Below are 25,657 nucleotides of genomic sequence, written 5' to 3' on the forward strand. Positions count from 1 at the left end.
GGGGGGGCTGACCCTGACTCCTCTCTCCTCTCCTCCTTTTTACTGGGGAGATGGGCCTGACTCCTCTCCTCTCCTCCTTTTTACTGGGGAGATGGGCCTGACTCCTCTCTCCTCTCCTCCTTTTTACTGGGGAGATGGGCCTGACTCCTCTCTCCTCTCCTACTTTTTACTGGGGAGATGGGCCTGACTCCTCTCTCCTCTCCTACTTTTTACTGGGGAGATGGGCCTGACTCCTCTCTCCTCTCCTCCTTTTTACTGGGGAGATGGGCCTGACTCCTCTCTCCTCTCCTACTTTTTACTGGGGAGATGGGCCTGACTCCTCTCTCCTCTCCTACTTTTTACTGGGGAGATGGGCCTGACTCCTCTCTCCTCTCCTACTTTTTACTGGGGAGATGGGCCTGACTCCTCTCTCCTCTCCTACTTTTTACTGGGGAGATGAGCCTGACTTCTCTCTGCTCTCCTCCTTTTTCTCTTCATTCTTTCCATTTTTCACCTCCTCAATCTCATGACAGGAGGAGGCCGGCTCTTTAGATTCAGGGACATCAGTGGCCTCCAACCCTCCATTCTCCATCATCCACCTCTTCATCAGATTGAGTCCAACCACTACTCTTCTCCTTTTCCTCCTACTCTTCCTGTGCTCTTCGTTTCCTCTTCCTGTTGAATCCACGCAGGCTGCTGATCCAACTCCCTGAGGCTCCGTCAACTACCTCATCAGCAGTCCTGAGAGACATAGAACACCACAGAGGATCATAAACAAGCCTACAGTACATCATCACTCCAACTAATCTATTCCCTGTTAATCAGCCCACCTGAGCATATGGAAAGTGTTACTAAACCAAATGCTGCTGCTACAATGGCATGGCACAGTCCCACTGCCTTACTGTTGGGTCTGGTACTGCTTGTCTCCTGTGCCCAGTATTAAGGTGGTGTAAAGCAACTTTAGTTCAGTCAGGCAGCTGCACCTCACCCAGCTTGGTCAGGATGTCTGCCCTCTGTTGATCAAAGGAGGGAGATGATGATGAATAGAGTACTTTGTGTTTAATGGCCAGAACTATTTCCAATGACACAGCTCATAATTATACACCAACGGAAACTGGGCTGGTCTGGCTCGGAGAAGGCAGATGTAACATGTTATCTTGACTTTCTTCTCTTTGACCTCCAGGACTTTCTGCAGATGTTTCCTTTGTTTCTTGGTCAGGGCGTTTCTTCGGAAACATCCTGCTTCTGTCCCTTCCAGTTGTGCCTCTTCCTCAGTCGCCCCATCTCACAGCACTCGGCAGACAGGAATTCTACAGTATGTATTGCACAAAGAGAGCGTAGCATTGACAAAGAAGTGAGTGAAGCAAGTACCCATTTAAATACTGTACGTCGGTACTTGATACTAATGCCTTGCTAACTGATTTTGAACACATATACAACTGGTAGGAAGAGCCTAAACAGCTAGATGGGTCATTTCTGTCCCCAGGAAATATCAGCTCATATTTAGTGTAAAATGTTGATTCCAAAAGGCTATAAATATAAATTCAGGTGTCCTTTACCTTAAAAAGACCAAAATATGGATCCTGAAATTTGTTTATCTGTTATTTTACCAGGTAAGTTGACTGGGAACACATTCTCATTTGCAGCAACGACCTGGGGAATAGTTACAGGGGAGAGGAGGGGGATGAATGAGCCAATTGTAAACTGGGGATTATTAGGTGACTGTGATGGGTTGAGGGCCAGATGGGGAATTTAGCCAAGACACTGGGGTTAACACCCCTACTCTTACAATAAGTGCCATGGGATCTTTAATGACCTCAGAGAGTCAGGACACCCGTTTAACTTCCCATCCGAAAGATGGCACCCTACACAGGGCAGTGTCCTGGGATATTTTTTTAGACCAGAGGAAAGAGTGCCTCCTACTAGCCCTCCAACACCACTTCCAGCAACATCTGGTGTCCCATCCAGGAACTGACCAGGACCAACTCTGCTTAGCTTCAGAAGCAAGTCAGCAGTGGTATGCAGGGTGGTATGCTGCTGGTAAAAAGGTAATTTTCTGCATTTCCAACGCTTTTGTCAGTGGATGTAGCAGTTTTTGCCATGTCCCCAGGACATTATCAACTTCCACAAGAAATATAAGCGGCAAAATAATATTTATTATAATGTTTATTATTCATGTTTAAAATCTTCATTATTTTATAGTCCTAGTTAAAGTCTTTCATCAATAACGTTTTTTTCATGATTATTGTATTTATTATTTTATTTCACATTTTTCTGTATGTCCCTGATATCACTTTCCATCCTGTTTGTTGTAATTCTCCATTTAAGAAAACAACCCCTTCCTACAATGACACCACATTCAGGAAGTGTGATCATTTCTTTGGTGGAAAAACTGTAGTGCAAAGCTAAATAAATACAAACACTCAGTTTTATCTATTTGCCCATGTTTCATGTTGTTGGTCTGTAAAGTATATCCCAGTCATAAATGTCCACCCTGTTTGGCTAAATTATATATATATAAAAAATATATATATACAGTACCAGTCAAATGTTTGGACACACCTACTCATTCCAGGGTCTTTCTTAATTTTTACTATTATCTACATTGTAGAACAATAGTTACCCTATTCGGTAAAAGACCAAGTCCATATTATGGCAAGAACAGCTCAAATAAGCAAAGAGAAACAACAGTCCATCATTACTTTAAGACATGAAGGCCAGTCAATACGGAAAATGTCATGAACTTTGAACATTTCAAGTGCAGTCGCAAAAACCATCAAGAGCTATGATGAAACTGGCTCTCATGAGGAGCGCCACAGGAATGGAAGACCCAGAGTTACCTCTGCTGCAGAGGATAAGTTCATCAGAGTTAACTGCTCATCAGAGTTAACTGCACATCAGATTGCAGCCCAAATAAATGCTTCACAGAGTTCAAGTAACAGACACATCTCAACATCAACTTTTTAGAGTAGAGACTTGCTTGGGCCAAGAAACATGAGCAATGGACATTAGACTGCTGGAAATCTCTCCTTTCGTCTGATGAGTCCAAATTTGAGATTTTTGATTCCAACTGCCGTGTCTTTGTGAGACGCAGAGTAGATGACCTGGCCTCCATAATCACCCGACCTCAACCCAATTGAGATGGTTTCGGATGAGTTGGACGGCAGAGTGAAGGAAAAGCAGCCAACAAGTGCTCAGCTTATGTGGGAACTCCTTCAAAACTGTTGGAAAAGCATTCCTCATGAAGCTGGTTGACAAAATGTCAAGAGTGTGCAAAGTTGTTGTCAAGGCAAAGGGTGGCTACTTTGAAGAATCTAAAATCTATTTTGTTTAACACTTTGTTGGGTACTACATGATCCCATATGTGTTATTTCATAGTTTTAATGTCATCACTATTATTCTTCAATGTAGAAAATAGTAAAAATAAAGAAAAACCCTTGAAAGAATAGGTGTGTCCAAACTTTAGACTGGCACTGTATATGTTCAAATATGTTTGATAGAGAAGTTCAAAAGTGTTCACCATTATGCTAGCTAATTTTCCACTGAAGCTCACGTGTAAACAACATGAATCGTTGTGCTCTGACACAGAGTAGGAAAGTTCCTTCCTTAAAACTTTATTCTGCAAGCTATTTCTTTATGCATTGCAATATTTTTGAAAGATTTTTTTTTGAATGATCCAGTGAATATTTATGTTTTATGTGATGAAACTGACAAACAATAGCTATTATGACAAAGCTATACTGTGTATTTGTATGATGGTGTCCTCCACTGCGCTGTGTGAAAGTATATGGAATAGCCTATTGTAGTTAGATCCATGTATAGAGTAGAAATACATGGCTCTGGCTGTAGTTATTAGGTCTAAAAAAAAATGGATGTCATTGCTGGCAATTAGACAAGCTTCTACTTCGACTGGAATGAAAATTCCCAAACATATTTCCAATGTCATTTTTAATGGGCTGGATTAGGAATGTTATATAATAAAAACCTCCAAATAAAATATAGAAAATAGCCAACAGCTAACGTGCTGTATCAAAGTACATAAACACAAACATGTATTACAAGTAAATATAAATTGTGCTTATTCACCATCATATTGTAATTACACTGAACAAAAACATAAACGCAACATGTAAAGTGTTGGTCCCATGTTTCATGACCTGAAATAAAAGATAGGTGAAATTTTCCATACACACAAAAAGCTTATTTCTCTCAAACGTTGGGCATAAATTTGTTTACATCCCTGTTAGTGAGCATTTCTCCTTTGCCAGGATAATCCATCCCCCTGACAGGTGTGGAATATCAAAAGCTGATTAAACAGCATGATCATTACACAGATGCACCTTGTGCTGTAAACATTAAAAGGCCACTCTAAAATGTGCAGTTTTGTAACACAACACAATCTCAAGTTTTGCGGGAGAGTGCAATTGGTATGCTGACTGGAGGAAAGTCCACCAGAGCTGTTGCCAGAAAGTGTTATGTTAATTTCTCTACCATAAGCCATCTCCAATGTCGTTTTAGAGATTTTGGCAGTACGTCCAACCGGCCTCACAACCGTAGACCACGTATGGTGTTGTGTGGGCGAGCGGTTTGCTAATGTCAACGTTGTAAACAGAGTGCCCCATAGTGGCGGTGAGGTTATGGAAAGGGCAGTCATAAACTATGGACAATGAACAAAATTGCATTTTATCAATGCCAATTTGAATGCAGAGATACCTTAATGAGATCCTGAGGCCCATTGTCGTGCCTTTCATCCGCCGTCATCACCATGTTTCAGTATGATAATGCACGGCCACATGTCGCAAGGATCTGTACACAATTCCTGGAAGCTGAAAATGTTCCAATTCCTACATGGCCTGCATACTCACCAGACATGTCACCCATTGAGCATGTTTGGGATGCTCTGGATCGACGTGTACAACAGCATGTTCCAGTTACCGCCAATTTCCAGAAAGTTTTCACAACCATTGAAGAGGAGTGGGACAACATGCTACTGGACACAATCAACAGCCGGATCAACTCTATGCGGAGGAGATGTGTTGCGCTCCATGAGGCAACACCAGACACTGACTGGTTTTCTGATCTTTTTTTAAAGGTATCCGTGACCAACAGATGCATATCTGTATTCCTAGCCTTTTATGAACTATAACTCAGTAAAATCTTTGAAATTGTTGCATGTCGCGTTTATATTTTTGTTTAAGTATATATACATCCGAAACCTTTAAAAATGCACCCATTTACAATTGTTTGTTTTATTATTGCTATCTAAATAAATGATAAATAGCAGCTTTAAAACAATGACACAAAACAGCATTATTAAATGTAAATTAAATGTAATATTCTATGTACTATTGATTCATAGCATGATATATTATTCTAACAGTGTTATTGACTGATGTAACCAACAAACACATTGCAAGAAGTCTCTGAAAATAGATGCAGAACCACTTCGATTTAGCCTCATTTCTTGTCCTGCGAGTTTCTCTGGAATCTCCTGTTTCCAGTGAATCTAACAAGCCCTTTTCTCCTCATCCTCATTCTTTTCTTACCACAGACCTGAAAGGGCTCCATCATTTTATTGCTCACCAGCTTGTCCCCATCAAGTGTCTCCTCTCTCTCTTTTCTCTCCTTGCCTACCTGGCCCTTCCCTCCCCTCCCCTCGTCAGATGATGCTTTCCTTCATGGGCTCACTATACTCATTACTCGTAAGCCCCTCCCCCCCAGCAAAGCTCTCCTCTGTGGTCCACCGGGCCTCGCGGGACAGGCTCTCAAACCTCCTCAGGAACACGACCACAGCAGCCAGCAGCCCCGCCTGCACCGCCACAAACACAAACAAACACACCTGGGAGGCCAGTGCCAAGTCACAGTACCAGTAGTGACAGGACTCCAGCACCTCCTCCTCAGCCAGGTAGACCACCAGCGTCCCTCGCAGGCGGGGAGGGGAACTGCAGGTGATGTTGCTGTGGCTGGTGTAGCTGGCAGGTTGTCGGAGCAGCCAGGCACGCAGGTAGAGCACACCGCAGTCACAGGCCCAGGGGTTTCCATGGAGCGACACGGAGCGGAGGGAGGAGAGGAAGTCCAGAAGGCTGTTTGGGAGCGTGGTCAGCTGGTTGTCATGGAGACGGAGCTCGGTGGTGGCAGGAGGGAAGCGGGAGGGTAAGGAAGAGGTGGTGAGGGCACGGCTGCTGCAGTCTACCTGAGCACCATGACAGGAGCAGTACAGGGGACAGCTTGATGACCCTTGAACCCTCCCTGGGGTCAACAAGATGAGAAGACCCAGTAGTGGGGTCACACATGGCAGGAACCCCCTCATCCTTACTGTCAACTCTAGAGAGAGAGAGAGAGAGAGAGAGAGGATATGTCATACTGAAAGGGTGGAGGGGAAACAATTACAACTAATGTTTGTGGACGTCTCTGCCATGTGAGGGATGTAGATATCATTTTAGTATGAGAAATTAGTCATTAAAAGAGAACATGTCATTCCAACCAAACAAGGGCGATAGCCACGCAAAGGAGTTTCCGGAGAGCGGGTGCCAAAGATGCTAGTTTGAATTCTTGAAAAAAAGTGATGATTAACAACACTGGAATAGTCCCCTTGTTAAATAAAATGTGAGAAAATAGGGACAGTGAGGATTCACAATTTGGGACAGCGTTGCAGGGTCAGGCAGATCACCCTGCCCATCTCCATGTAACAGTTAAAGTTGGAGTTAGTTAACCTAATATTATAAACATAACTAACATCTAACCATGAACGGAAGAATGAGTTACTACTGGTAATGTATATTTTGAGGATTTGAAAATGACATCTAACCTTTGAGCTTAATAACAATTCAGGGTAACACTACACTTACACGTGTAATTAGACTGTAACATGTATTGTAGTTAATTGTAATAACTCGTAGTTACACTGTAATAACAACATGTAGCTGGTGGTAATTGCAGTCTGTAATTACAGCGGTGTAACAACAAATACTTGTTACCATGCCTGTTACAAATGGGCAAGTTTCCACTAAATTCACCAATTTAGTGTTTAGTTTCTTCTCAGCTGCATCTGATTCAGTACTGACTATCACAAGGTTGTAACCCCCTGTGAACAAAGGCTCTGGGTGTCTGAGACTACAACTGTTGGAGACTCAAAAGACTCGAATTACCTGTCCATGAATGCCCACTCTTCAAAATCTCCACTCAAGGTTGTTGCTAGCACTTTCTCCCAAAAACTGTACCATCTGGGTTAACTTGGTTGAGTTTACAAAAACAGATCAGATATAGGTCAACCTCACAGACTGGGCTCTTCCATACAGGTGTCATCCCAGATTATAAAGAAACTAAATCTGAACCTCCTTGCCATCCAAGTGAGAGGTTAAACCCACAAGTACACCACAGAGTACATGTAATTACATTGTACTTATGCATGTATTACAAGGTGTTACACAGGATTTAGCTAGTGTAATTGTAATTATTTTGTACCTACAAAATATGTCACCCATTCTGACAATCGACTCATCAGCTTCTGAAAGCGCCATCCAAGTCAGAAAATCAACACAGTAATACATATCTGTAATATCTGCATAAATACAAGGTTGTCGCTAGTTGTTACACAGGATTTTGCTATTTTAAAGTTAAGTGTAACTTTATACTTACATGTGAGCAAGTTCTATATAATGACTTATTACTCATTACCAAATGAAAATACCTACAAACAAAAGATGAGCTTCTACTTTAGTCAACTTTATTGCAACATGTAAAATACCTTACATTCCTTTACCTTACATATCAAATCAAACTTTATTTGTCACATGCGCCGAATACAAGTGTAGACCTTAACGTGAAATGGTTACTTACCAGCCCTTAATTAACCAACAGTGCAGTTCAAGAAGAGTTAAGAAAATATTTACCAAATAAACTAAAGTAAAAAATTATTAAAAGTAACACAATAACATAACAATAACAAGGCTTTATACAGAGGGTACCAGTACCAAGTCAGTGTGTGGGGGTACAGGTTAGAGGTCATTTGTACATGTAGAAAGGGTTGAAGTGACTATGCATAGATAATAAACAGCGAGTAGCAGCAGTGTACACAACAAATGGAGGGGCGGGGGGGGGGGGGGGGGGGGGGGGCATTTGATTCGTTGTTCAGCAGTCTTGTGGCTTGAGGGTAGAAGCTGTTACGGAGCCTTTTGGTCCAAGACTTGGCGTTCCGGCACCGCTTGCCGTGCGGTAGCAGAGAAAACAGTCTATGACTTGGGTGACCGAAGTCTCTGACAATTTTGTGGGGTTTCCTCTGACACCTCCTATTTTATAGGTCCTGGATTGCAGTAAGCTTGGCCCCAGTGAGGTACTGGGCCGTACGCACTACCCTCTGTAGTGCCTTATGGTCAGATGCCGAGCAGTTACCACACCAGGCAGTGATGCAACCGGTCAGGATGCTCTCAATGGTGCAGCTGTAAAACTTTTTGAGGATCTGGGGACCCATGCCAAATCTTTTCAGTCTCCTTAGGAGAAAACGGTTTTGTCGTGGCAGATGTGTTGTTGCCTACCCTTACCACCTGGGGGGCAGCCCGTCAGGAAGTCCAGTATCCAGTTGCAGGGGGAGGTGTTTAGTCCCAGGGTCCTTAGCTTAGTGATGAGATTTGTGGGCACCATGGTGTTGAATGCTGAGCTATAGTCATTGAACAGCATTCTCACATACTGTAGGTGTTCCTTTTGTCCAGGTGGGAAAGGGCAGTGAGGAGTGCAATTGAGATTGCATCATCTGTGGATCTGTTGGGGCGGTATGCAAATTGGTGTGGGTCTAGGGTATCCGGGAGGCTGCTGTTGATGTGAGCCATGACCAGCCTTTCAAAGCACTTCATGGCTACAGACATGAGTGCTACAGGGGCGGTAATCATTTAGGCAGGTTACCTTCGCTTCCTTGGGCACAGGGACTATGGTGGTCTGCTTGAAACATGTAGGTATTACAGACTCAGTCAGGGAGAGGTTAAAAATGTCAGTGAAGACACTTGCCAGTTGGTCCACGCATGCTTTGAGTACAAGTCCTGGTAATCCATCTGGTCCCGCGGTTTTGTGAATGTTGACCTGTTTAAAGGTCTTGCTCACATTGGCTACCGAGAGCGTTATCACACAGTCATCCAGAACAGCTGGTGCTTTCGTGCAGGTAATACCCTTGGGGTACAGGGATACCTAAATAACTACCTACTAACTACCTACTATGCTAAATTGAAGTATCAAAAAAGGCTAAACAAATTGCATGGAAAACCAACTTTCTCATTCCCGCGATGACGTTTTTGACCTACACCACTTTCTCAGCAATCGTGTCTGGATTTCGCAAACTGACCTTCTCCGCCTGTTCTTTGCTCACTGTTACATGATGTCAGCGTCAACTCCTGAGGGGAGGTTCGAGGTCTTCTTTATTTTGAGTGTGTTGAGCAGATGGGCAGATCTTGACATGACGCCTTAATAAATAATTGCACCAATGCATCCCGTCCAAAAGTGGGAATGTTCCTCAACAGTGAAACCCTTGCAAGGTTACATTATGGTCTTATGACCATTTTAAGTGCATTTATAAACCATTCAGTGGCGACGCAGGCGGGGCTCTGCCCCAAATGTTTCTAAAAAAACAAAATGGGCTTGCCTGTTTTGCATGTTATTTTTCCATTAATATGTGTCACATATCAGTTTGCAAACAATGCAGAAAAATATATATAATTGAGTTAATAAAGCCGCTTGCAAACATGGTCTCCTTTTTGTTTTCTTGAGTAAGGCAGCTCCAAAATGGAAGTGTTTCAGCCTAGCTCAGTGCTTCTGTGGTAGCGGGGCAAGCCAGCAGAAAATATGGAGTGTTGCGCCGTGATTGGCTCAGTGTTCTGTCACTCATGGGGATACTACGTCACCGCCAAGTGTAATGGTAGATTTAGAAAATGCAATCCCCTTCGGTGCTGCCATAGAGTTACGTTAGAAGTGGCCATCCAAGAAGGCTCAAGGTCATTGGCCACAGATAAGATGATGTCAAATCACATTATATCTACGGTAGCTTTGATTGGACTGATCATACTTTCAAAATCTTAGCTAGCAGTCATTATCATGAATGAAGTTGACAATCTACTGGAAAATCCTTTTTAATCCTTGTCATATGAAGATAAATAATTAAGAGAAATTATAGATAAAACGTGTATGTGCTCATCGGCCATTGGACATAAACATGAGACAACAAGTTGGAAATCGCAAATTCAACAATGAGTGGCGAGTCCAAAAATCTATTGTATGCTGCTGCATAAATGATGTAATATGCCAGGGAGATATGTATACTGTATCTAAGAAAGTAATACAAAGTGTATGTTGTGTAGTAAGCTGTTGGTAGCCCATGTGCCTCACCCTAATAATTTTGTCTATTTTCACCTCTTAATTTTGCCTACTTTTCTGACTTGGTGATGCACATGTAGCCTGTAACCTGTTTTTGAGAAATGTAATCATAAAATATTGTAAAAGCTTTCATTCTCTGCTTATATGCCCCCTTTATTTATTCCACGGTTCTGACTTGGTGTACAGGGAGAACAATGTTAAAATGGCCCATGTTCTGAATTCTAACGCTGTACATGTCAAAAGTGCTGAACAAATAGTTATGACTACGTCTGTCCTAGCTCGCTCATTGATGTCTTAATCAAAATTACGGATAGCCTTTTATCCGCTTGTCGTCCCCTTATGCATAGTTTGTACATCTCAATTGTCAGTAGAAACCACATTTGTTTAAGCAAGTAAGCCGTATCAGCTATGTTTTTTTATAAGGCAGAAAATGAGGCTGAATTAACTGCTTCGCTGTCAGACAAGGTTCAGCTGTCGCCGTGTATAGTGCAATTAATGTATTGTTTAGTGTTGTGGCTTTGCTGGCATGCATCCCACAATTTTTTTCTGTTGCCCCACCAACATTTACATGCTGAAATCGTCACTGAAACCGTTATTCAAACAAGCTTATTAGACTTACAATGTAACGTGTCTAAAATTGTTTAATTGGTGCTTAAAGGTATTGACCCATTATTTAACAATTGAAAGTATTTTTTGACGTGAACCGTTTGTAAACCTGTTTTTGCCATTGGGCCTGGGATTCAGACTCCAGATCTTTATTGGAGAGTTGTCTCAATGAGGTGATCGGTTTTCAATTGGCTATCACTTATCATGTGGTTTGTGCAGGGTGAAATATGGTGCGATGAGATGCTATCGGAATCTTTAACATTTGTAACAAGCACGGTAAAAAGCATTCATTGTTACAACCCTGTAATTACAGACTGCAATTGCCACCCGTTTACATGTTATTAAAGTGTAACTATGAATTATTACAATTACAATACTTGTTAGTGTAATTACATGTGTAATTACACTGTAATAAGGACCCTTTAAAATGGAAGTGTTACCCAGTTCAGTTATACACCACAGTAGTTCTCTACAACTACCGCTGGAAGAAAAACTTCTCTTTGACAGGTTATTCAGACGTCTGAGACCATTCTCCAATCATACACTGAGACAGCCTAATAAAACAGTCAAGTTATGGTCACGCTGAAAGGTGTAATGGTCTTGTTATGGTTAGGAGATGGTGACTTACCTTTGCGTGTGTTCGTGGCAGGAGTGGTTGGTGAGACTGTGCTACTAAGTCACTCAGAGGCATGAGCGTGTATGAAGTCACAGCTGGCTTGCACTGATAAAGCACCCTGACACTCACATGCACGCACACACGCTCTTCTGATTGGACACAGGAAGGACATGTCTATTTGATGCCAGCAGCATTTTTATTCCTTATTTACTGACCACAGAGGCTCCTGTCTGGGAGGCCAGATGTAAGTTTCAGGGGGATTTATGTATACAGTTAATACTTCCTTCTCTCTTGGTACAACCCAGGGTAAACTGTCCCTACAGCGGCTCGTAGGGTTCACCATCTCCCACAGTCACTATACTATAGCTGCAGCAAGGCCCTTCCCATCATTCAGCTCCATACAGTCAGTTGAGTTAGTGATAGATCTGACACTGTGGGCCAGAGGGATAGTGAGGTCCAAGGAGATAAATTGTGACTCAGTGCTTTATTCAGCTACAGGGGTGTTGTGTCTTTGGCATCATTAAATTGAAGACTGTTATTTTATCAAATCAATTCTCTGTAATTATTATTACGTGATTAAACTAATGATGTAAATGTAATTAACTAGGAAGTCAGGGCACCCAGGAAAATCTTCAGATTACAAAGTTTTAATTTTCAGAATATAACTCTTCAGATATTTTAATGTCTGATCAATTAGTCTTCTAATTAATGAATTATTCTTTACCTCACGTTAGTCTCATTCCAAACGTTGTAAATTGTTGGTTATCTGCACGAACCCAGTTTTTGCTATGAATCATTCATACATCAATTGTCTTCATCGTTTATCTACTAACTAAATAATCACAGAAATGCATAACAAACAAACAGTAGGCATGGTTACAAGGAAATGATAGAGAATGTGCCCTAGTGGGCTAAACCGGTATGACGGCTTGGTAGACAAAGGGACTGGGAAGTGCACGAAAGACAAAAGTCACTACACAGTTGATAATTATAGTAATTGAAATGCTAATCCTTTGCACATGAACGCTCACTCATTCGGGAATAATTGCAATCAATATTTATATTTACGCTCAGTGTGTCGTCATGATCTCTGTTGGAATCGTCGTCTTTCTGCTGGAAAGTTCATCTCTTTCCCATGAAGTCTTTCATTGTTGGAATGAATACTTCAGAGGCCCATTAAGAAATGTTCTCATAGAATAAATGTTTCGGCGGTTGTCAGTCTTCGCATTCAGTCGACATATATTGTAGCTGCAGACTAGAAATTAGTATGGAAGATTTGCTCTTATTCTGTCAGTATCGATAGTCTCAGAGTTTAACAACCATTACAACCTTAGCTTATACTGAAGGTACGCATGGTCTCTACTCAAACCTTAGCCCTCTCGGTAATCGAGGTACAACATGGTCAAAAGTGGGCTTCTCCAGGTGGGGTTTTTATTCGGACTGTGGAAAAGCTTTCCCATGACGCCAGATCGATGTCTGTGCTCATGGGTGCTGGCCAATGACTTAGTGAAACTTTAAACAGAAATACAATTTTAAAATCACATTACACAATTAGTTATCTTTACTCATTAATTTTATACAATAATTAGATGCAAGCTTCAGAACGGAGGCTCCTGTATAAACATAGTTATGGTAATGTTGCTGTCCCGAGGTCACAATCATAAAACAAAATGGACAGGTCGTAGCTGAGTTTTCCACCGACCGTTTCCACATTCTCCAAAACATGGATATTGTTCAGTTCTCAAGTTCTGTGATGTATTAGAAGTTCCTTTGTTCTGTGAAACTCTGACTATAATGAGGAGAGAGTCTCCTCTAGAAATGTACGAGCCGAGATAACAGAACCTGGGTGTAAGACGGAGAAAGGCACTCGCTATACTCAGAGGGCCACGTCATGACAGTAGGAAGACTTCTCTCACACAGGCCTGCCTGCATGGGGCCTACAGGATGTCTCAGGGCTGTGTCTCAAATGGTACCCTGTTCCCTGTATTGTGCCATTTGGGCTCCATACTTGCCTAAATATTAGTGTCCTGTAGATCGTACTAGAATCCATATAATTTATTTTGGAAATAATTCAGCTAAATAAAACACATGAATCCAGACTGTTTATTCATCATCATAAACGGGTCACTAATTCCACCATGGTTTCTGAGCACAAGCACTATAAAAAGCCAAACACCATCCTGAACAACACAGCCAGAGGGCAGCATACACCACACACTATATTGAACAAAAGCATATACAGTAGCTGCTCTTAAAGTTTGCCTATTTTTACAGTCACATAGTGGTAGCGAGGCATAGCTCAAAATGCATTTAAGAACAAACACATTGCATCATATGAGAGTGGAAATTAAGCTCTAAGCAGTTATGAGTAAGTTCAGCATGCACCACTTACCGAACCTACCCTTTCATTAGCTGGGTCAAACGGGTCAAACGGGTCTCAATGCACTGTAAGGTAAGCAAATGGCGCTGAAGACATTCTCAATCTGACTTGCAAGCGCCAAGACATTGTTAAAAAAAAAAAAAACGAAAAGGGTCTTCCCAACAAGTTGAAGTAGAGACCAGCAGTAAAAAGGTAATACGTTACATTTGTTTAGATTCTTAGGTAGCCTATTATTAAGTCTGTACCAAAAGCACAAGAAATGCCACTGAAAGGGAAAACAGATTCTCAGTATCAAAGCAGAATAAGGTTCTCCTAATAGAGTGTCATACATCTCGAATCACACAGACACACTCACTCAAAATCAACACTCAAACCTTAACATCAGTAATATTGCCGTTTTACAAAACATCTTATGCGTATTCATAACCTGACAGAATATCTCAAAGTATTCAACACATTTATAAATTAGATACATTTAACAGGTCATTTAAATAAAATGTTTATATTATGACATATGCTAGGAGGACTGTTCATAATATTAAATGGGGTTCAAAACAGACACCAGGTTCAGTAAAAAACTAAATCCACACCACATTTCTCCTTGCAGGACAGACCAAATAAAAAAAAGCACCAAAAAAACAAATGACCGATGAATGAATATACAGCAACTGTCCCCCCCCCCCCCAACAATGCTGATTATATCAGTAAATAACATGTTGGTATGTATGGTATTGTTTGCATTTGTTCATCTGAAGTTGTGGATGTAAATCAGTGGCTGGCCAGCAGGTGGGGCTGTAGTCTGGGTCTGCAGGGGGAGGGGCTCACTGGTCCTTCCCATCATGGATCTGCTGTTGCATCTTATTCAGCATCTCCTGCATCCTCGCCAACTGCAGAGAAAGAGAGAGTGAGTGGTAATGCCATTTGTGTCTTTTCGCGCAGGACATCTTTCTATAAACTGGAGACTAGCCTGTATGGGTGATGTTACCCATAATTACCTCTTCATCTTTCATCTTGATGAGTCTATCGGTCTCCACGTCGGGGGTGGGCAGGGGCAACATGGGAATCGGGCTCTCCATTCGGTTGTCCTGCGTCAGTTTACTGAGGGGAAAACACACAGGGAACATGAATACAGAATCATACACAACGGCATGCAATATAAACAAAACTAAAGACAAATCTCAACACCAGCAATAAACCAAGCTACTCATACTGTCTTTTGTATTCTCTCTGACCTCTACAGTAATAAATAAATAAATAAATATATACACGTGCATGCAAGCACACACACACCTGGTCATGTCCTGTATACACTGCGCTCTGTAGTTCTCATAGTGCATGTCACAGGTCACGTCTTTGAGGTCGTGCATGTGAGAGCGGATCAATATGTTCCTCAGCTTCACAAAGTCACAGTGAGACTGGTTCTCCACTGAAACACAAAACAGACAAACTGGGTCATATTATACTGACATGATTTGCTAAGATAAAACATTCCTTCTGTTGTATCCACCAGAACTGATGCACTATGTAATATTAGGGACATGGATTTCTACTTGACCAAGTGTTCTGAGCAAGAAAACTCCTGAGCCTTATCATAATGCTTGGTTGAGACATAGCGATAGTTGGTCGTTTTTCATAGTTTGATTTAGTAATTTTTCCTTCAAAAATGGTCATATGTGAGGAAAAGCATGCTCTACCGTGCAACTTAAGAGTCAAAGCCTTGAGTAATATTGTTATGTCCTCAATTGTTGTCACCCACCTTCCACAATGCCCCATGGGTAAAGTCTCCCTCTTACTCTCTGGCCCCTGGCCTCAACCACAGTGTTACTGCCAATCACTGCAAACGGACAGCACTCCTACGCACACACAGGATTTGGCATGATAGATTGACAAGGGATGGTTGAGTTTAGTGGTCTCGTTCCACTTGTAGATGTCTTATTGATGTTCAGTCTTCAGGCTCCAGCTGTGTGTCTCACCTTCAGTTCTTTGTCCAGTTGTTTAAACTCCTCGTCCTCATCAGAGTCACACTCTGGGAACTGGTACACCTTAATGCCAAATCTCTCAATCTCATCACGGACCTACACACACACACACACACACACACACACAGCACTGGGTGAGACATTGCTTGGAGGGGGAGTGCAGAAGCTCTGAGGGAGTTGCTCTTAACTAAACCAAATTAAAATGGCTAACTTCCCAACGTTCCTGCAGCCAGCCTTACCGTCATAACGCGAGACATGATTCAGCAGTTGCAGTCTGTCTGCTCTGATGGACTCACCCTGTCTTTGAGTTTCTTGATCTCGCTGGGAGTGAGACAGTCAGCCTTGGCGATGAGAGGAACCACGTTCACCTTCTCATGGAGAGCCTTCATAAACTCCACATCTACTGGACGCAGTCTACAAGGGATAGGAGGAAACAACCTGGTCAGTGTGTGTGTGTGTGTGTGTGTGCGCCATGGAGGAAAAGCGACACACTGACTAGGTTGAGAATTATAACAGTGTTTGTGATTGAGTTGTATTGGTGCGGTTTACATAGGATCCTAAAGGGTATATCCTCCTCCTGTCATCACACTCAGGATGTTTTATTACGATCTAGTCATCACAGCTATACCGGTCATTAGCTCATCACATTCCTCTGTCTGTGTATGCTTGTTACCCATGTCCAAATGGAGGTATGAAGTAGAGGCAGCAGTGGACTCTGTTGTCCTGGATGTTCTTCCTGTTCAGTCCACTCTCGTCCCTGAAGTACTGCTCAAACTGCTGGTCAATGTAGTCGGTGATGGGCTTCCAGCTACACTCACACACGGCACAATCAGTCAAGGCTTACAGGAACAACATACAAGATTCATTGCCGCCATTATTCCTATTTTAGGTCAATCTACTAACCCATACAGAAGCCGTACCCTTTCCTGCAGTCAAAATGACCAAATCACCCTCTAGTGCCTCATGGCTAGATGTTATTCATTTAAAAAAAATGTCAAGCTGAAAATCAGGTGTTTCTATGTCAAATGGTTTCATTGCATTAGTGTTCTGGGATGTATATAATTAAGCAATAAGGCCATTGGGAGGTTTGGTATATGGCCAGAATATCACGGCTAAGGGCTGTTCTTATCCACGACGCAACACAGAGTGCCTGGATACAGCCCTTAGCTGTGGTATAACTGGCCATATACCACAAACCCCCCAGGTGCCTTATTGCTTTTATAAAACTGGTTACCAATGTAATTAGAGCAGTAAATATTATTTTAAATAATAAAATGGGGGTATACTGTCTGATATTCAATGGCTTTCAGCCAACCAGCATTCAGGGCTCGAACCACACAGTTTATGAAGTGTAATATTGGGATACAATCTCAAAATGTAATAGATTTGAACTCTATATATGACATGGTACAGGTGTCTTCTTTTAAGCCCACAACCCATGTGTGTGAGGTGTATACTTCTGTTTCAAAGTAGATTGTTTAAGACTTCCAAGAATCCCCTGTGTGACCTTGATTTAGCCCACTGCAGTAAAAGTTAAAGAGTCTGTAGGACAGGACAGGATTAGTAGAGGACCAGAGAGGGCTCACCATTCATTGTTGTTGACAGCGTCTCCAAAGCCCGGTGTGGTCTACAATGGTCAGCTTCAGCTTCACTCCTTTCTCCTCAATGTCCACTGTGTGCTTAATGATCTCTACTGTCTGGTTGATACGCTCTGAGAAAGGGAAGGCGAGAGGTAGAGATGGAGGGAGGGAAGAGAACCTCTGATGAGATGGCATTTTATTTAGCTGTTGACGTTTGAAGGTGTGTGTGTGTGTGTTTCTCACCCTCAGCATTGAGAAGTTTCCTGTCCTTGTACCAAGTCTGTGAGGAACAGGCTGTTGACCAGAGTAGATTTCCCCATACCAGACTCTCCTGTAACATGACAAACATACAGCATTAAAGAACATGTTTCTAACAGTCAGCCAACACACACACAGCCAACACTAACTGATTTTCTACCCCTTTTTCTCCCCAATTTCGTGGTATCCAATCGGTAGTTACGGTCTTGTCTCATCGCTGCAACTCCCGTATGGACTCGTGAGAAGGTTGAGAGCCGTGCGTCCTCCGAAACACGACCCAACCAAGCCGCACTGCTTCTTGACACAATGCCCACTTAACCCTGAAGCCAGCCGCACCAATGTATCGGAGGAAATACTGTACACCTGGCGACAGTGTCAGCGTGCATTGCGTCCGGCCCACCACAGGAGTCGCTAGTGCGCGATGGACAAGAACATCCCTGCCGGCCAAACCTCCCCTAACCCGGACGAAGCTGTACAATTGTGCGCAGCCCCATTGGTCTCCCGGACGGGGCCGGCTGCGACAGAGCCTGGATTCCTATAACCCAATCTTAGTGGCACAGCTAGCAACTGCGATGGCAATGCCTTAGACCACTGCGCAACTCGGGAGGCCAAAGTGAACATTCATGAACACACACTAAAGTAATTCATAGCACTGGGTCATTTTACTTTAAGAAGGCTACAATCACTACTTTTCACTGACCGGCGACCATGAGGGTTGAAGTCAAATCCCTTTTTCACTGACTTCCTGTGCACCTGGTTAGGGAGGGTAGCAAAACCCACATACTGCTTCTCCTGAGCGAGAGAGAGAGCGAGAAAGAGAGAGCCAAGATCAGTTCAAAGCAACATTTCCAAGAGCTGAATGAGTGCAAACTACCATTGAAATTTAAAATACAATTGAAATTTAAAACTCCACCCACCAGCTACAACTTACAGTTTGGAGAAATCCATGGACAATAGGAGGAAGGGAAAGGGGGGAAATGCATTCATAACATTCCATTTTGAAATCTCGAAGACTGGCGCTGTGCTTTTTCCACACACAGTGAGAGAAGTATGACGGATCTATGACTTTGCCACTACACAATGGAGTGCACAGCTGTCTATCTGGCAGCTCTCCCCATCCCCTTCTGACAGCATTCACACATCATCCAAAGCTGCTCCTTACTCTGCCCCTACAAAACTGAAGACTCACACACACACACACCCTTGCCAGTCTACCAAGGCCAGAGTCTGGCAGCCAACAGAGGCTGACAGAGGCTGTATTGACCAGACCTGAATGGTCCTTTTAAACCCAAAAACAAACACACATGCCAAAGAAATACTCAGTCAGGGTCTATTATAAGTTGTCATATGCATTTCCGACAGCCCCTGGGGCACCGCTTAACTAACCACACATACACACAGCATGCATAGACATGGAATAGAGCCAGGGCTTAAGTCACACACAGAGAACACGGAAATCTACAGCGCTGGATTCATAACCTATGAGAATCATACAAACTTCTGGTTTACTTCTAGGGTGTGTGTGGGAACACAAATCCCACAGACAGAACAAACAAACTATCCATAAAATCTGTCATGAACCCATCAGGACATGACATAAGACAACAGTATGTCCTACACACCTCCATACTAACATGACATGTTAGAGACAGAGAAAGGTGTTTTTATGAGAGTTAACTGACGTGAGTGTGTGAGACATTGACCCCGCTCTCCCTTCCCTTTCCTCTCTCCTCAGTGTCCCTCTATCCCCTCTCTCGCCTGTTCCAGATTATTTACCTTCTGCCTGGAGGTTCTGACTCGAGGGCAAAGCAAGCGTTCCACCAGTTTCTCCTGCAGCATGATAGCATCCATACCAAGCCAACACCACACCAATAGGGGAAATGTTTTCCAACAGAAGACAAAAACAGAGCAACCTCTTCACACGCAGCCAGAACGCTTCTCTTATGCACCCTCTACTCCTCTGTAATCCTCCGTTCGTCCACACTCGTCTTTCCTGTTATGTCCTTTGTTCCTACTCCTTTGTTCCTACTCCTTCTCTCCTCATCTCCCTTTATTTCCACCCTTTCTCCTCTGCCCCACTGCTCCCTGTTCAGACAGGTAGGGAGGAATACTGTCAGAGAGAGAGAGAGCTAATGGGGGGGGGGGGGGGGTGTTGACAAGAGGAAATAAAATGGGAGAGAGAAAGGTAGTAAGAGGTAGCAGTTTAGGGGAGGAAGCGAGGGATGGGGGAGAGTGAGGGGCGGGGGGGGGGTGAAGGCATAAAAGACATTCATTCATTCACCCCGTTGTCCCTCCCCCTTTTCGACCGTTAGATAAATAAAGCACTGACTGCTACAGTAACGACCTATAGCAGCCCAGAGCGAGAGAGCGCGAGAGACAGACAGGAGGGCTAAACGATCTAGCCCATATCGGACCATAATAGTGATCATTTGTCAAAGAACAACACAGTGTCCTTTAACAGAGATACAAACCCTCTGTGTGGTTCAAGTGTGGACTTGTACGAGTCAGTAACTCGTCACACAGAGCTTAGTGAAGCTAGTAGGGACTCTCAACCCACCCCTGGGATAACACTAGCCAGAGATGAATGATAAAATGAAGAACCTAGTCAACGTCTAGACTGCACATCAGCCATGCACCAAGTCATGTAGCGGTACCAGAGTGGTACCAGAGGCCCAACTACTCCAAACACTGTGAAACAAGACAGGGCGTGGTGAACAATTGTTGCCAGATGTTGGCCTACGGTGTGTGTGGGTGGGCTCAGTGGTGGGTTCAGGACAGGACACAGGTTTCAGGACAACTGGAGCTCAGAAACCTATGATACCCCAGACAGAATGGGCAACATCTACAGAGGACATTCTAACTACTAATCAAGCTCTTGAATAGCTGTATCAGATGTATTAGTGCAGGGTTGGAACGAAAGCCTGAACACACTGTGGATCCCAAGGACCTTTCTTCATGGACGTCTCCAGAAGCTGTAATACCAAGCTAATTCACATGAGGGAGACAGAGCTTTTATTTAAAAAATGGTCTTTAACCTCTATTTAATTAGGCAAGTCAGTTAAGAACAAATTTCTTATTTACAATGACAGCCTACCCCAGCCAAACCCGGACGACACTGGGCCAATTGTGCGCCACCCTATGGGACTCCCAATCACAGCCGGATGTGATACAGCCTGGATGTCTCTTGCACTGAGATGCAGTGCCTTAGACCGCTGTGCCACTTGGGAGCCCAGCTTAACATAACAGGGTACAGTACATTATGAAGGCATTGGCAGCAGAAATGTTCTTTACTATATAGCCAGGCTAATGTTTTTGAGGAAGAGATAGGAACACACATCAGATACTAGCAATTGAAGGAAAACTTGAATCCCCCCTCTTTTGTTTCTCTCTCAAGAGTCATCTGAATAGAACAGAGGTCCTAGAGTGACATCACAATATACTCCTTCAGGCCCCTCCCTCTTTCGCTCAGTGGCCAGCTGTCCCTCTAGTAGGTCACTGCACCTTGAGCTCTCTCACTCAACTTCACACACACACCGACACAACCTGATGCACGTGCACACACGTAAACATACACACATGGATACAGCTGACATCATCAGTTTAATAAAGCACATCCTATGGACAGTGTTTAAGGGAGGCCATGTGGAAGCCACTTTTCAGGGACACAGTCAGGCAGTAATAACCATCTCCAGCCAATCCATTACCTCCTGTGTCTGTCTGTCCTGACCTCTGTGGATGAAATATGATCGGAGAAACCAGTAAGCTGTCTGTCTGCTGCGACTATCACACTGTATGCTTCCCAAATGGCACCCTATTCCATTTATAGAGCACTACTTTTGACCAGGGCCCATTGGGACACAACCACAGATACCTTGGGCTCTGCTAATGTGTTATTAGGGGCTAGTCAGTCAAAACATTCCACAATGTGAGGTGCTGGGTATTAAACGTTGACAGCCATCGGAGGCCAAGCCCAGTCCTCCTGATGACAGACACACACACACACACACACACAGCTGACCGCAACTAGAAGTCAAATATATATACACAGTCTGAATTCTCAGTGACTTCCTTCCCTTTAGAGAGACACACAGCCTTCGTGCTGGGTCCAGAGGCACGGATCCAGAGATCAATCAGTCACACAGATGCACTGGTCTACTTGTTGACTGTTGGTCTTTCAGGAAGCTCTTCTGAAAAAGGCCACAGCAGTAAACTACACACCTATTACTGTGGACAAGTACGCAAATACATAAACACTCGTGCCACACACACACACCTCCAGAGACAGAAGATGTGGAGAGGATGCAGTCTGTGACATAGATATAAAGAGAGGTGACCTTTCCTGAAGACATCTCAGTCCTGCCCAACCATGCCTTTACACACAATTAAGTCCAAAAGCAGAAATAAAACTGTGGCAGTGTGTTAAGACCAAAGATGCGTACAGAGAAAGAGAAAGGGGGAAAGACAGGGAATGACAGTTGAATTTGAAAGATTGAGAGACTGAAAATGAGAATGAGTGTGAGAGAAAGAGGCTCTTTGGACCCCCATCCCCCATCCGTAGTGTTTGTTCTACTTGGAGACGTGAGTCTCTGGGTGCTAGGCTCTTCAGCATGCTAATCTAACAGCGTGTAATTGGCCTGGCAACAATAGGCCTTCTAAAGAACACTTGGCTAGCATAGCGTAGCCTAGCGTTAGCGTCTGTCCATTCAGCAAAACAATAGGCTCTTCCACAGCCTAGCTCCAAATGGACCCGTAGCCCATCCTTGTAAGCACTTCAGTAGATCTCTAAAGACCCATCAGATCACAAGGTGTAACTGTTAGCCACCACATACATTTGGAAAGTATTCATACCTCTTGACTTTTTCCACATTGTTAAGTTACAGCCTTATTCTAAAATTGATTAAATTGTCCCCCCCTCCCCAATCTACACACACTACCCCATAATGACAAAGGTGCTTCAACAAAGTATTGAGTAAAGGGTCTGCAATAGTTTGTAAAAATGTGATATTTCATTTTTTTACACATTTGCAAACCCTTTCTAAACATGTTTTTGCCCTTTGTCATTATGGGGTAGTGTGTGTAGATTGGGGAGGGGGGGACAATTTAATCAATTTAGAATAAGGCTGTAACTTAACAATGTGGAAAAAGTCAAGAGGTATGAATACTTTCCAAATGTATGTGGTGGCTAACAGTTACACCTTGTGATCTGATGGGTCTTTAGAGATCTACTGAAGTGCTTACAAGGATGGGCTACGGGTCCATTTGGAGCTAGGCTGTGGAAGAGCCTATTGTTTTGCTGAATGGACAGACGCTAACGCTAGGCTACGCTATGCTAGCCAAGTGTTCTTTAGAAGGCCTATTGTTGCCAGGCCAATTACACGCTGTTAGATTAGCATGCTGAAGAGCCTAGCACCCAGAGACTCACGTCTCCAAGTAGAACAAACACTACGGATGGGGGATGGGGGTCCAAAGAGCCTCTTTCTCTCACACTCATTCTCATTTTCAGTCTCTCAATCTTTCAAATTCAACTGTCATTCCCTGTCTTTTCCCCCTTTCTCTTTCTCTGTACGCATCTTTGGTCTTAACACACTGCCACAGTTTTATTTCTGCTTTTGGACTTAATTGTGTGTAAAGGCATGGTTGGGCAGGACTGAGATGTCTTCAGGAAAGGTCACCTCTCTTTATATCTATGTCACAGACTGCATCCTCTCCACATCTTCTGTCTCTGGAGGTGTGTGTGTGTGGCACGAGTGTTTATGTATTTGCGTACTTGTCCACAGTAATAGGTGTGTAGTTTACTGCTGTGGCCTTTTTCAGAAGAGCTTCCTGAAAGACAACAGTCAACAAGTAGACCAGTGCATCTGTGTGACTGATTGATCTCTGGATCCGTGCCTCTGGACCCAGCACGAAGGCTGTGTGTCTCTCTAAAGGGAAGGAAGTCACTGAGAATTCAGACTGTGTATATATATTTGACTTCTAGTTGCGGTCAGCTGTGTGTGTGTGTGTGTGTGTGTCTGTCATCAGGAGGACTGGGCTTGGCCTCCGATGGCTGTCAACGTTTAATACCCAGCACCTCACATTGTGGAATGTTTTGACTGACTAGCCCCTAATAACACATTAGCAGAGCCCAAGGTATCTGTGGTTGTGTCCCAATGGGCCCTGGTCAAAAGTAGTGCTCTATAAATGGAATAGGGTGCCATTTGGGAAGCATACAGTGTGATAGTCGCAGCAGACAGACAGCTTACTGGTTTCTCCGATCATATTTCATCCACAGAGGTCAGGACAGACAGACACAGGAGGTAATGGATTGGCTGGAGATGGTTATTACTGCCTGACTGTGTCCCTGAAAAGTGGCTTCCACATGGCCTCCCTTAAACACTGTCCATAGGATGTGCTTTATTAAACTGATGATGTCAGCTGTATCCATGTGTGTATGTTTACGTGTGTGCACGTGCATCAGGTTGTGTCGGTGTGTGTGTGAAGTTGAGTGAGAGAGCTCAAGGTGCAGTGACCTACTAGAGGGACAGCTGGCCACTGAGCGAAAGAGGGAGGGGCCTGAAGGAGTATATTGTGATGTCACTCTAGGACCTCTGTTCTATTCAGATGACTCTTGAGAGAGAAACAAAAGAGGGGGATTCAAGTTTTCCTTCAATTGCTAGTATCTGATGTGTGTTCCTATCTCTTCCTCAAAAACATTAGCCTGGCTATATAGTAAAGAACATTTCTGCTGCCAATGCCTTCATAATGTACTGTACCCTGTTATGTTAAGCTGGGCTCCCAAGTGGCACAGCGGTCTAAGGCACTGCATCTCAGTGCAAGAGACATCCAGGCTGTATCACATCCGGCTGTGATTGGGAGTCCCATAGGGTGGCGCACAATTGGCCCAGTGTCGTCCGGGTTTGGCTGGGGTAGGCTGTCATTGTAAATAAGAAATTTGTTCTTAACTGACTTGCCTAATTAAATAGAGGTTAAAGACCATTTTTTAAATAAAAGCTCTGTCTCCCTCATGTGAATTAGCTTGGTATTACAGCTTCTGGAGACGTCCCATGAAGAAAGGTCCTTGGGATCCACAGTGTGTTCAGGCTTTCGTTCCAACCCTGCACTAATACATCTGATACAGCTATTCAAGAGCTTGATTAGTAGTTAGAATGTCCTCTGTAGATGTTGCCCATTCTGTCTGGGGTATCATAGGTTTCTGAGCTCCAGTTGTCCTGAAACCTGTGTCCTGTCCTGAACCCACCACTGAGCCCACCCACACACACCGTAGGCCAACATCTGGCAACAATTGTTCACCACGCCCTGTCTTGTTTCACAGTGTTTGGAGTAGTTGGGCCTCTGGTACCACTCTGGTACCGCTACATGACTTGGTGCATGGCTGATGTGCAGTCTAGACGTTGACTAGGTTCTTCATTTTATCATTCATCTCTGGCTAGTGTTATCCCAGGGGTGGGTTGAGAGTCCCTACTAGCTTCACTAAGCTCTGTGTGACGAGTTACTGACTCGTACAAGTCCACACTTGAACCACACAGAGGGTTTGTATCTCTGTTAAAGGACACTGTGTTGTTCTTTGACAAATGATCACTATTATGGTCCGATATGGGCTAGATCGTTTAGCCTCCTGTCTGTCTCTCGCGCTCTCTCGCTCTGGGCTGCTATAGGTCGTTACTGTAGCAGTCAGTGCTTTATTTATCTAACGGTCGAAAAGGGGGAGGGACAACGGGGTGAATGAATGAATGTCTTTATGCCTTCACCCCCCCCCCGCCCCTCACTCTCCCCCATCCCTCGCTTCCTCCCCTAAACTGCTACCTCTTACTACCTTTCTCTCTCCCATTTTATTTCCTCTTGTCAACACCCCCCCCCCCCCCATTAGCTCTCTCTCTCTCTGACAGTATTCCTCCCTACCTGT

General features: G+C 43.6%; 1 protein-coding gene and 1 pseudogene across 1 annotated transcript; both read right to left on the reverse strand.

Annotated features, from left to right (window-relative positions):
• Nucleotides 1-3,909: 3,909 nt before the first annotated feature.
• LOC116357439 (platelet glycoprotein Ib beta chain-like) lies at nt 3,910-11,701 on the reverse strand. Its single transcript, XM_031804622.1, has 2 exons — nt 11,570-11,701; nt 3,910-6,303 (listed from the first exon to the last, which is right to left on the reverse strand). Exon 2 carries the CDS (start codon nt 6,287-6,289, stop codon nt 5,639-5,641), a length of 651 nt encoding a protein of 216 aa, XP_031660482.1. The 5' UTR covers nt 6,290-6,303; nt 11,570-11,701; the 3' UTR covers nt 3,910-5,638.
• A 1,944-nt stretch (nt 11,702-13,645) lies between these two features.
• LOC116357440 (septin-5-like) lies at nt 13,646-19,835 on the reverse strand (annotated as a pseudogene).
• Nucleotides 19,836-25,657: the final 5,822 nt, after the last annotated feature.

This window comes from Oncorhynchus kisutch, linkage group LG3 (genome assembly GCF_002021735.2).
Source record: "Oncorhynchus kisutch isolate 150728-3 linkage group LG3, Okis_V2, whole genome shotgun sequence".
Lineage (NCBI taxonomy): Eukaryota > Metazoa > Chordata > Actinopteri > Salmoniformes > Salmonidae > Oncorhynchus > Oncorhynchus kisutch.

Bases quoted from the DNA above. Each gene is read 5' to 3' on its own strand.
- LOC116357439 (XM_031804622.1), bottom strand. From the start codon at position 6,289: ATGAGGGGGTTCCTGCCATGTGTGACCCCACTACTGGGTCTTCTCATC.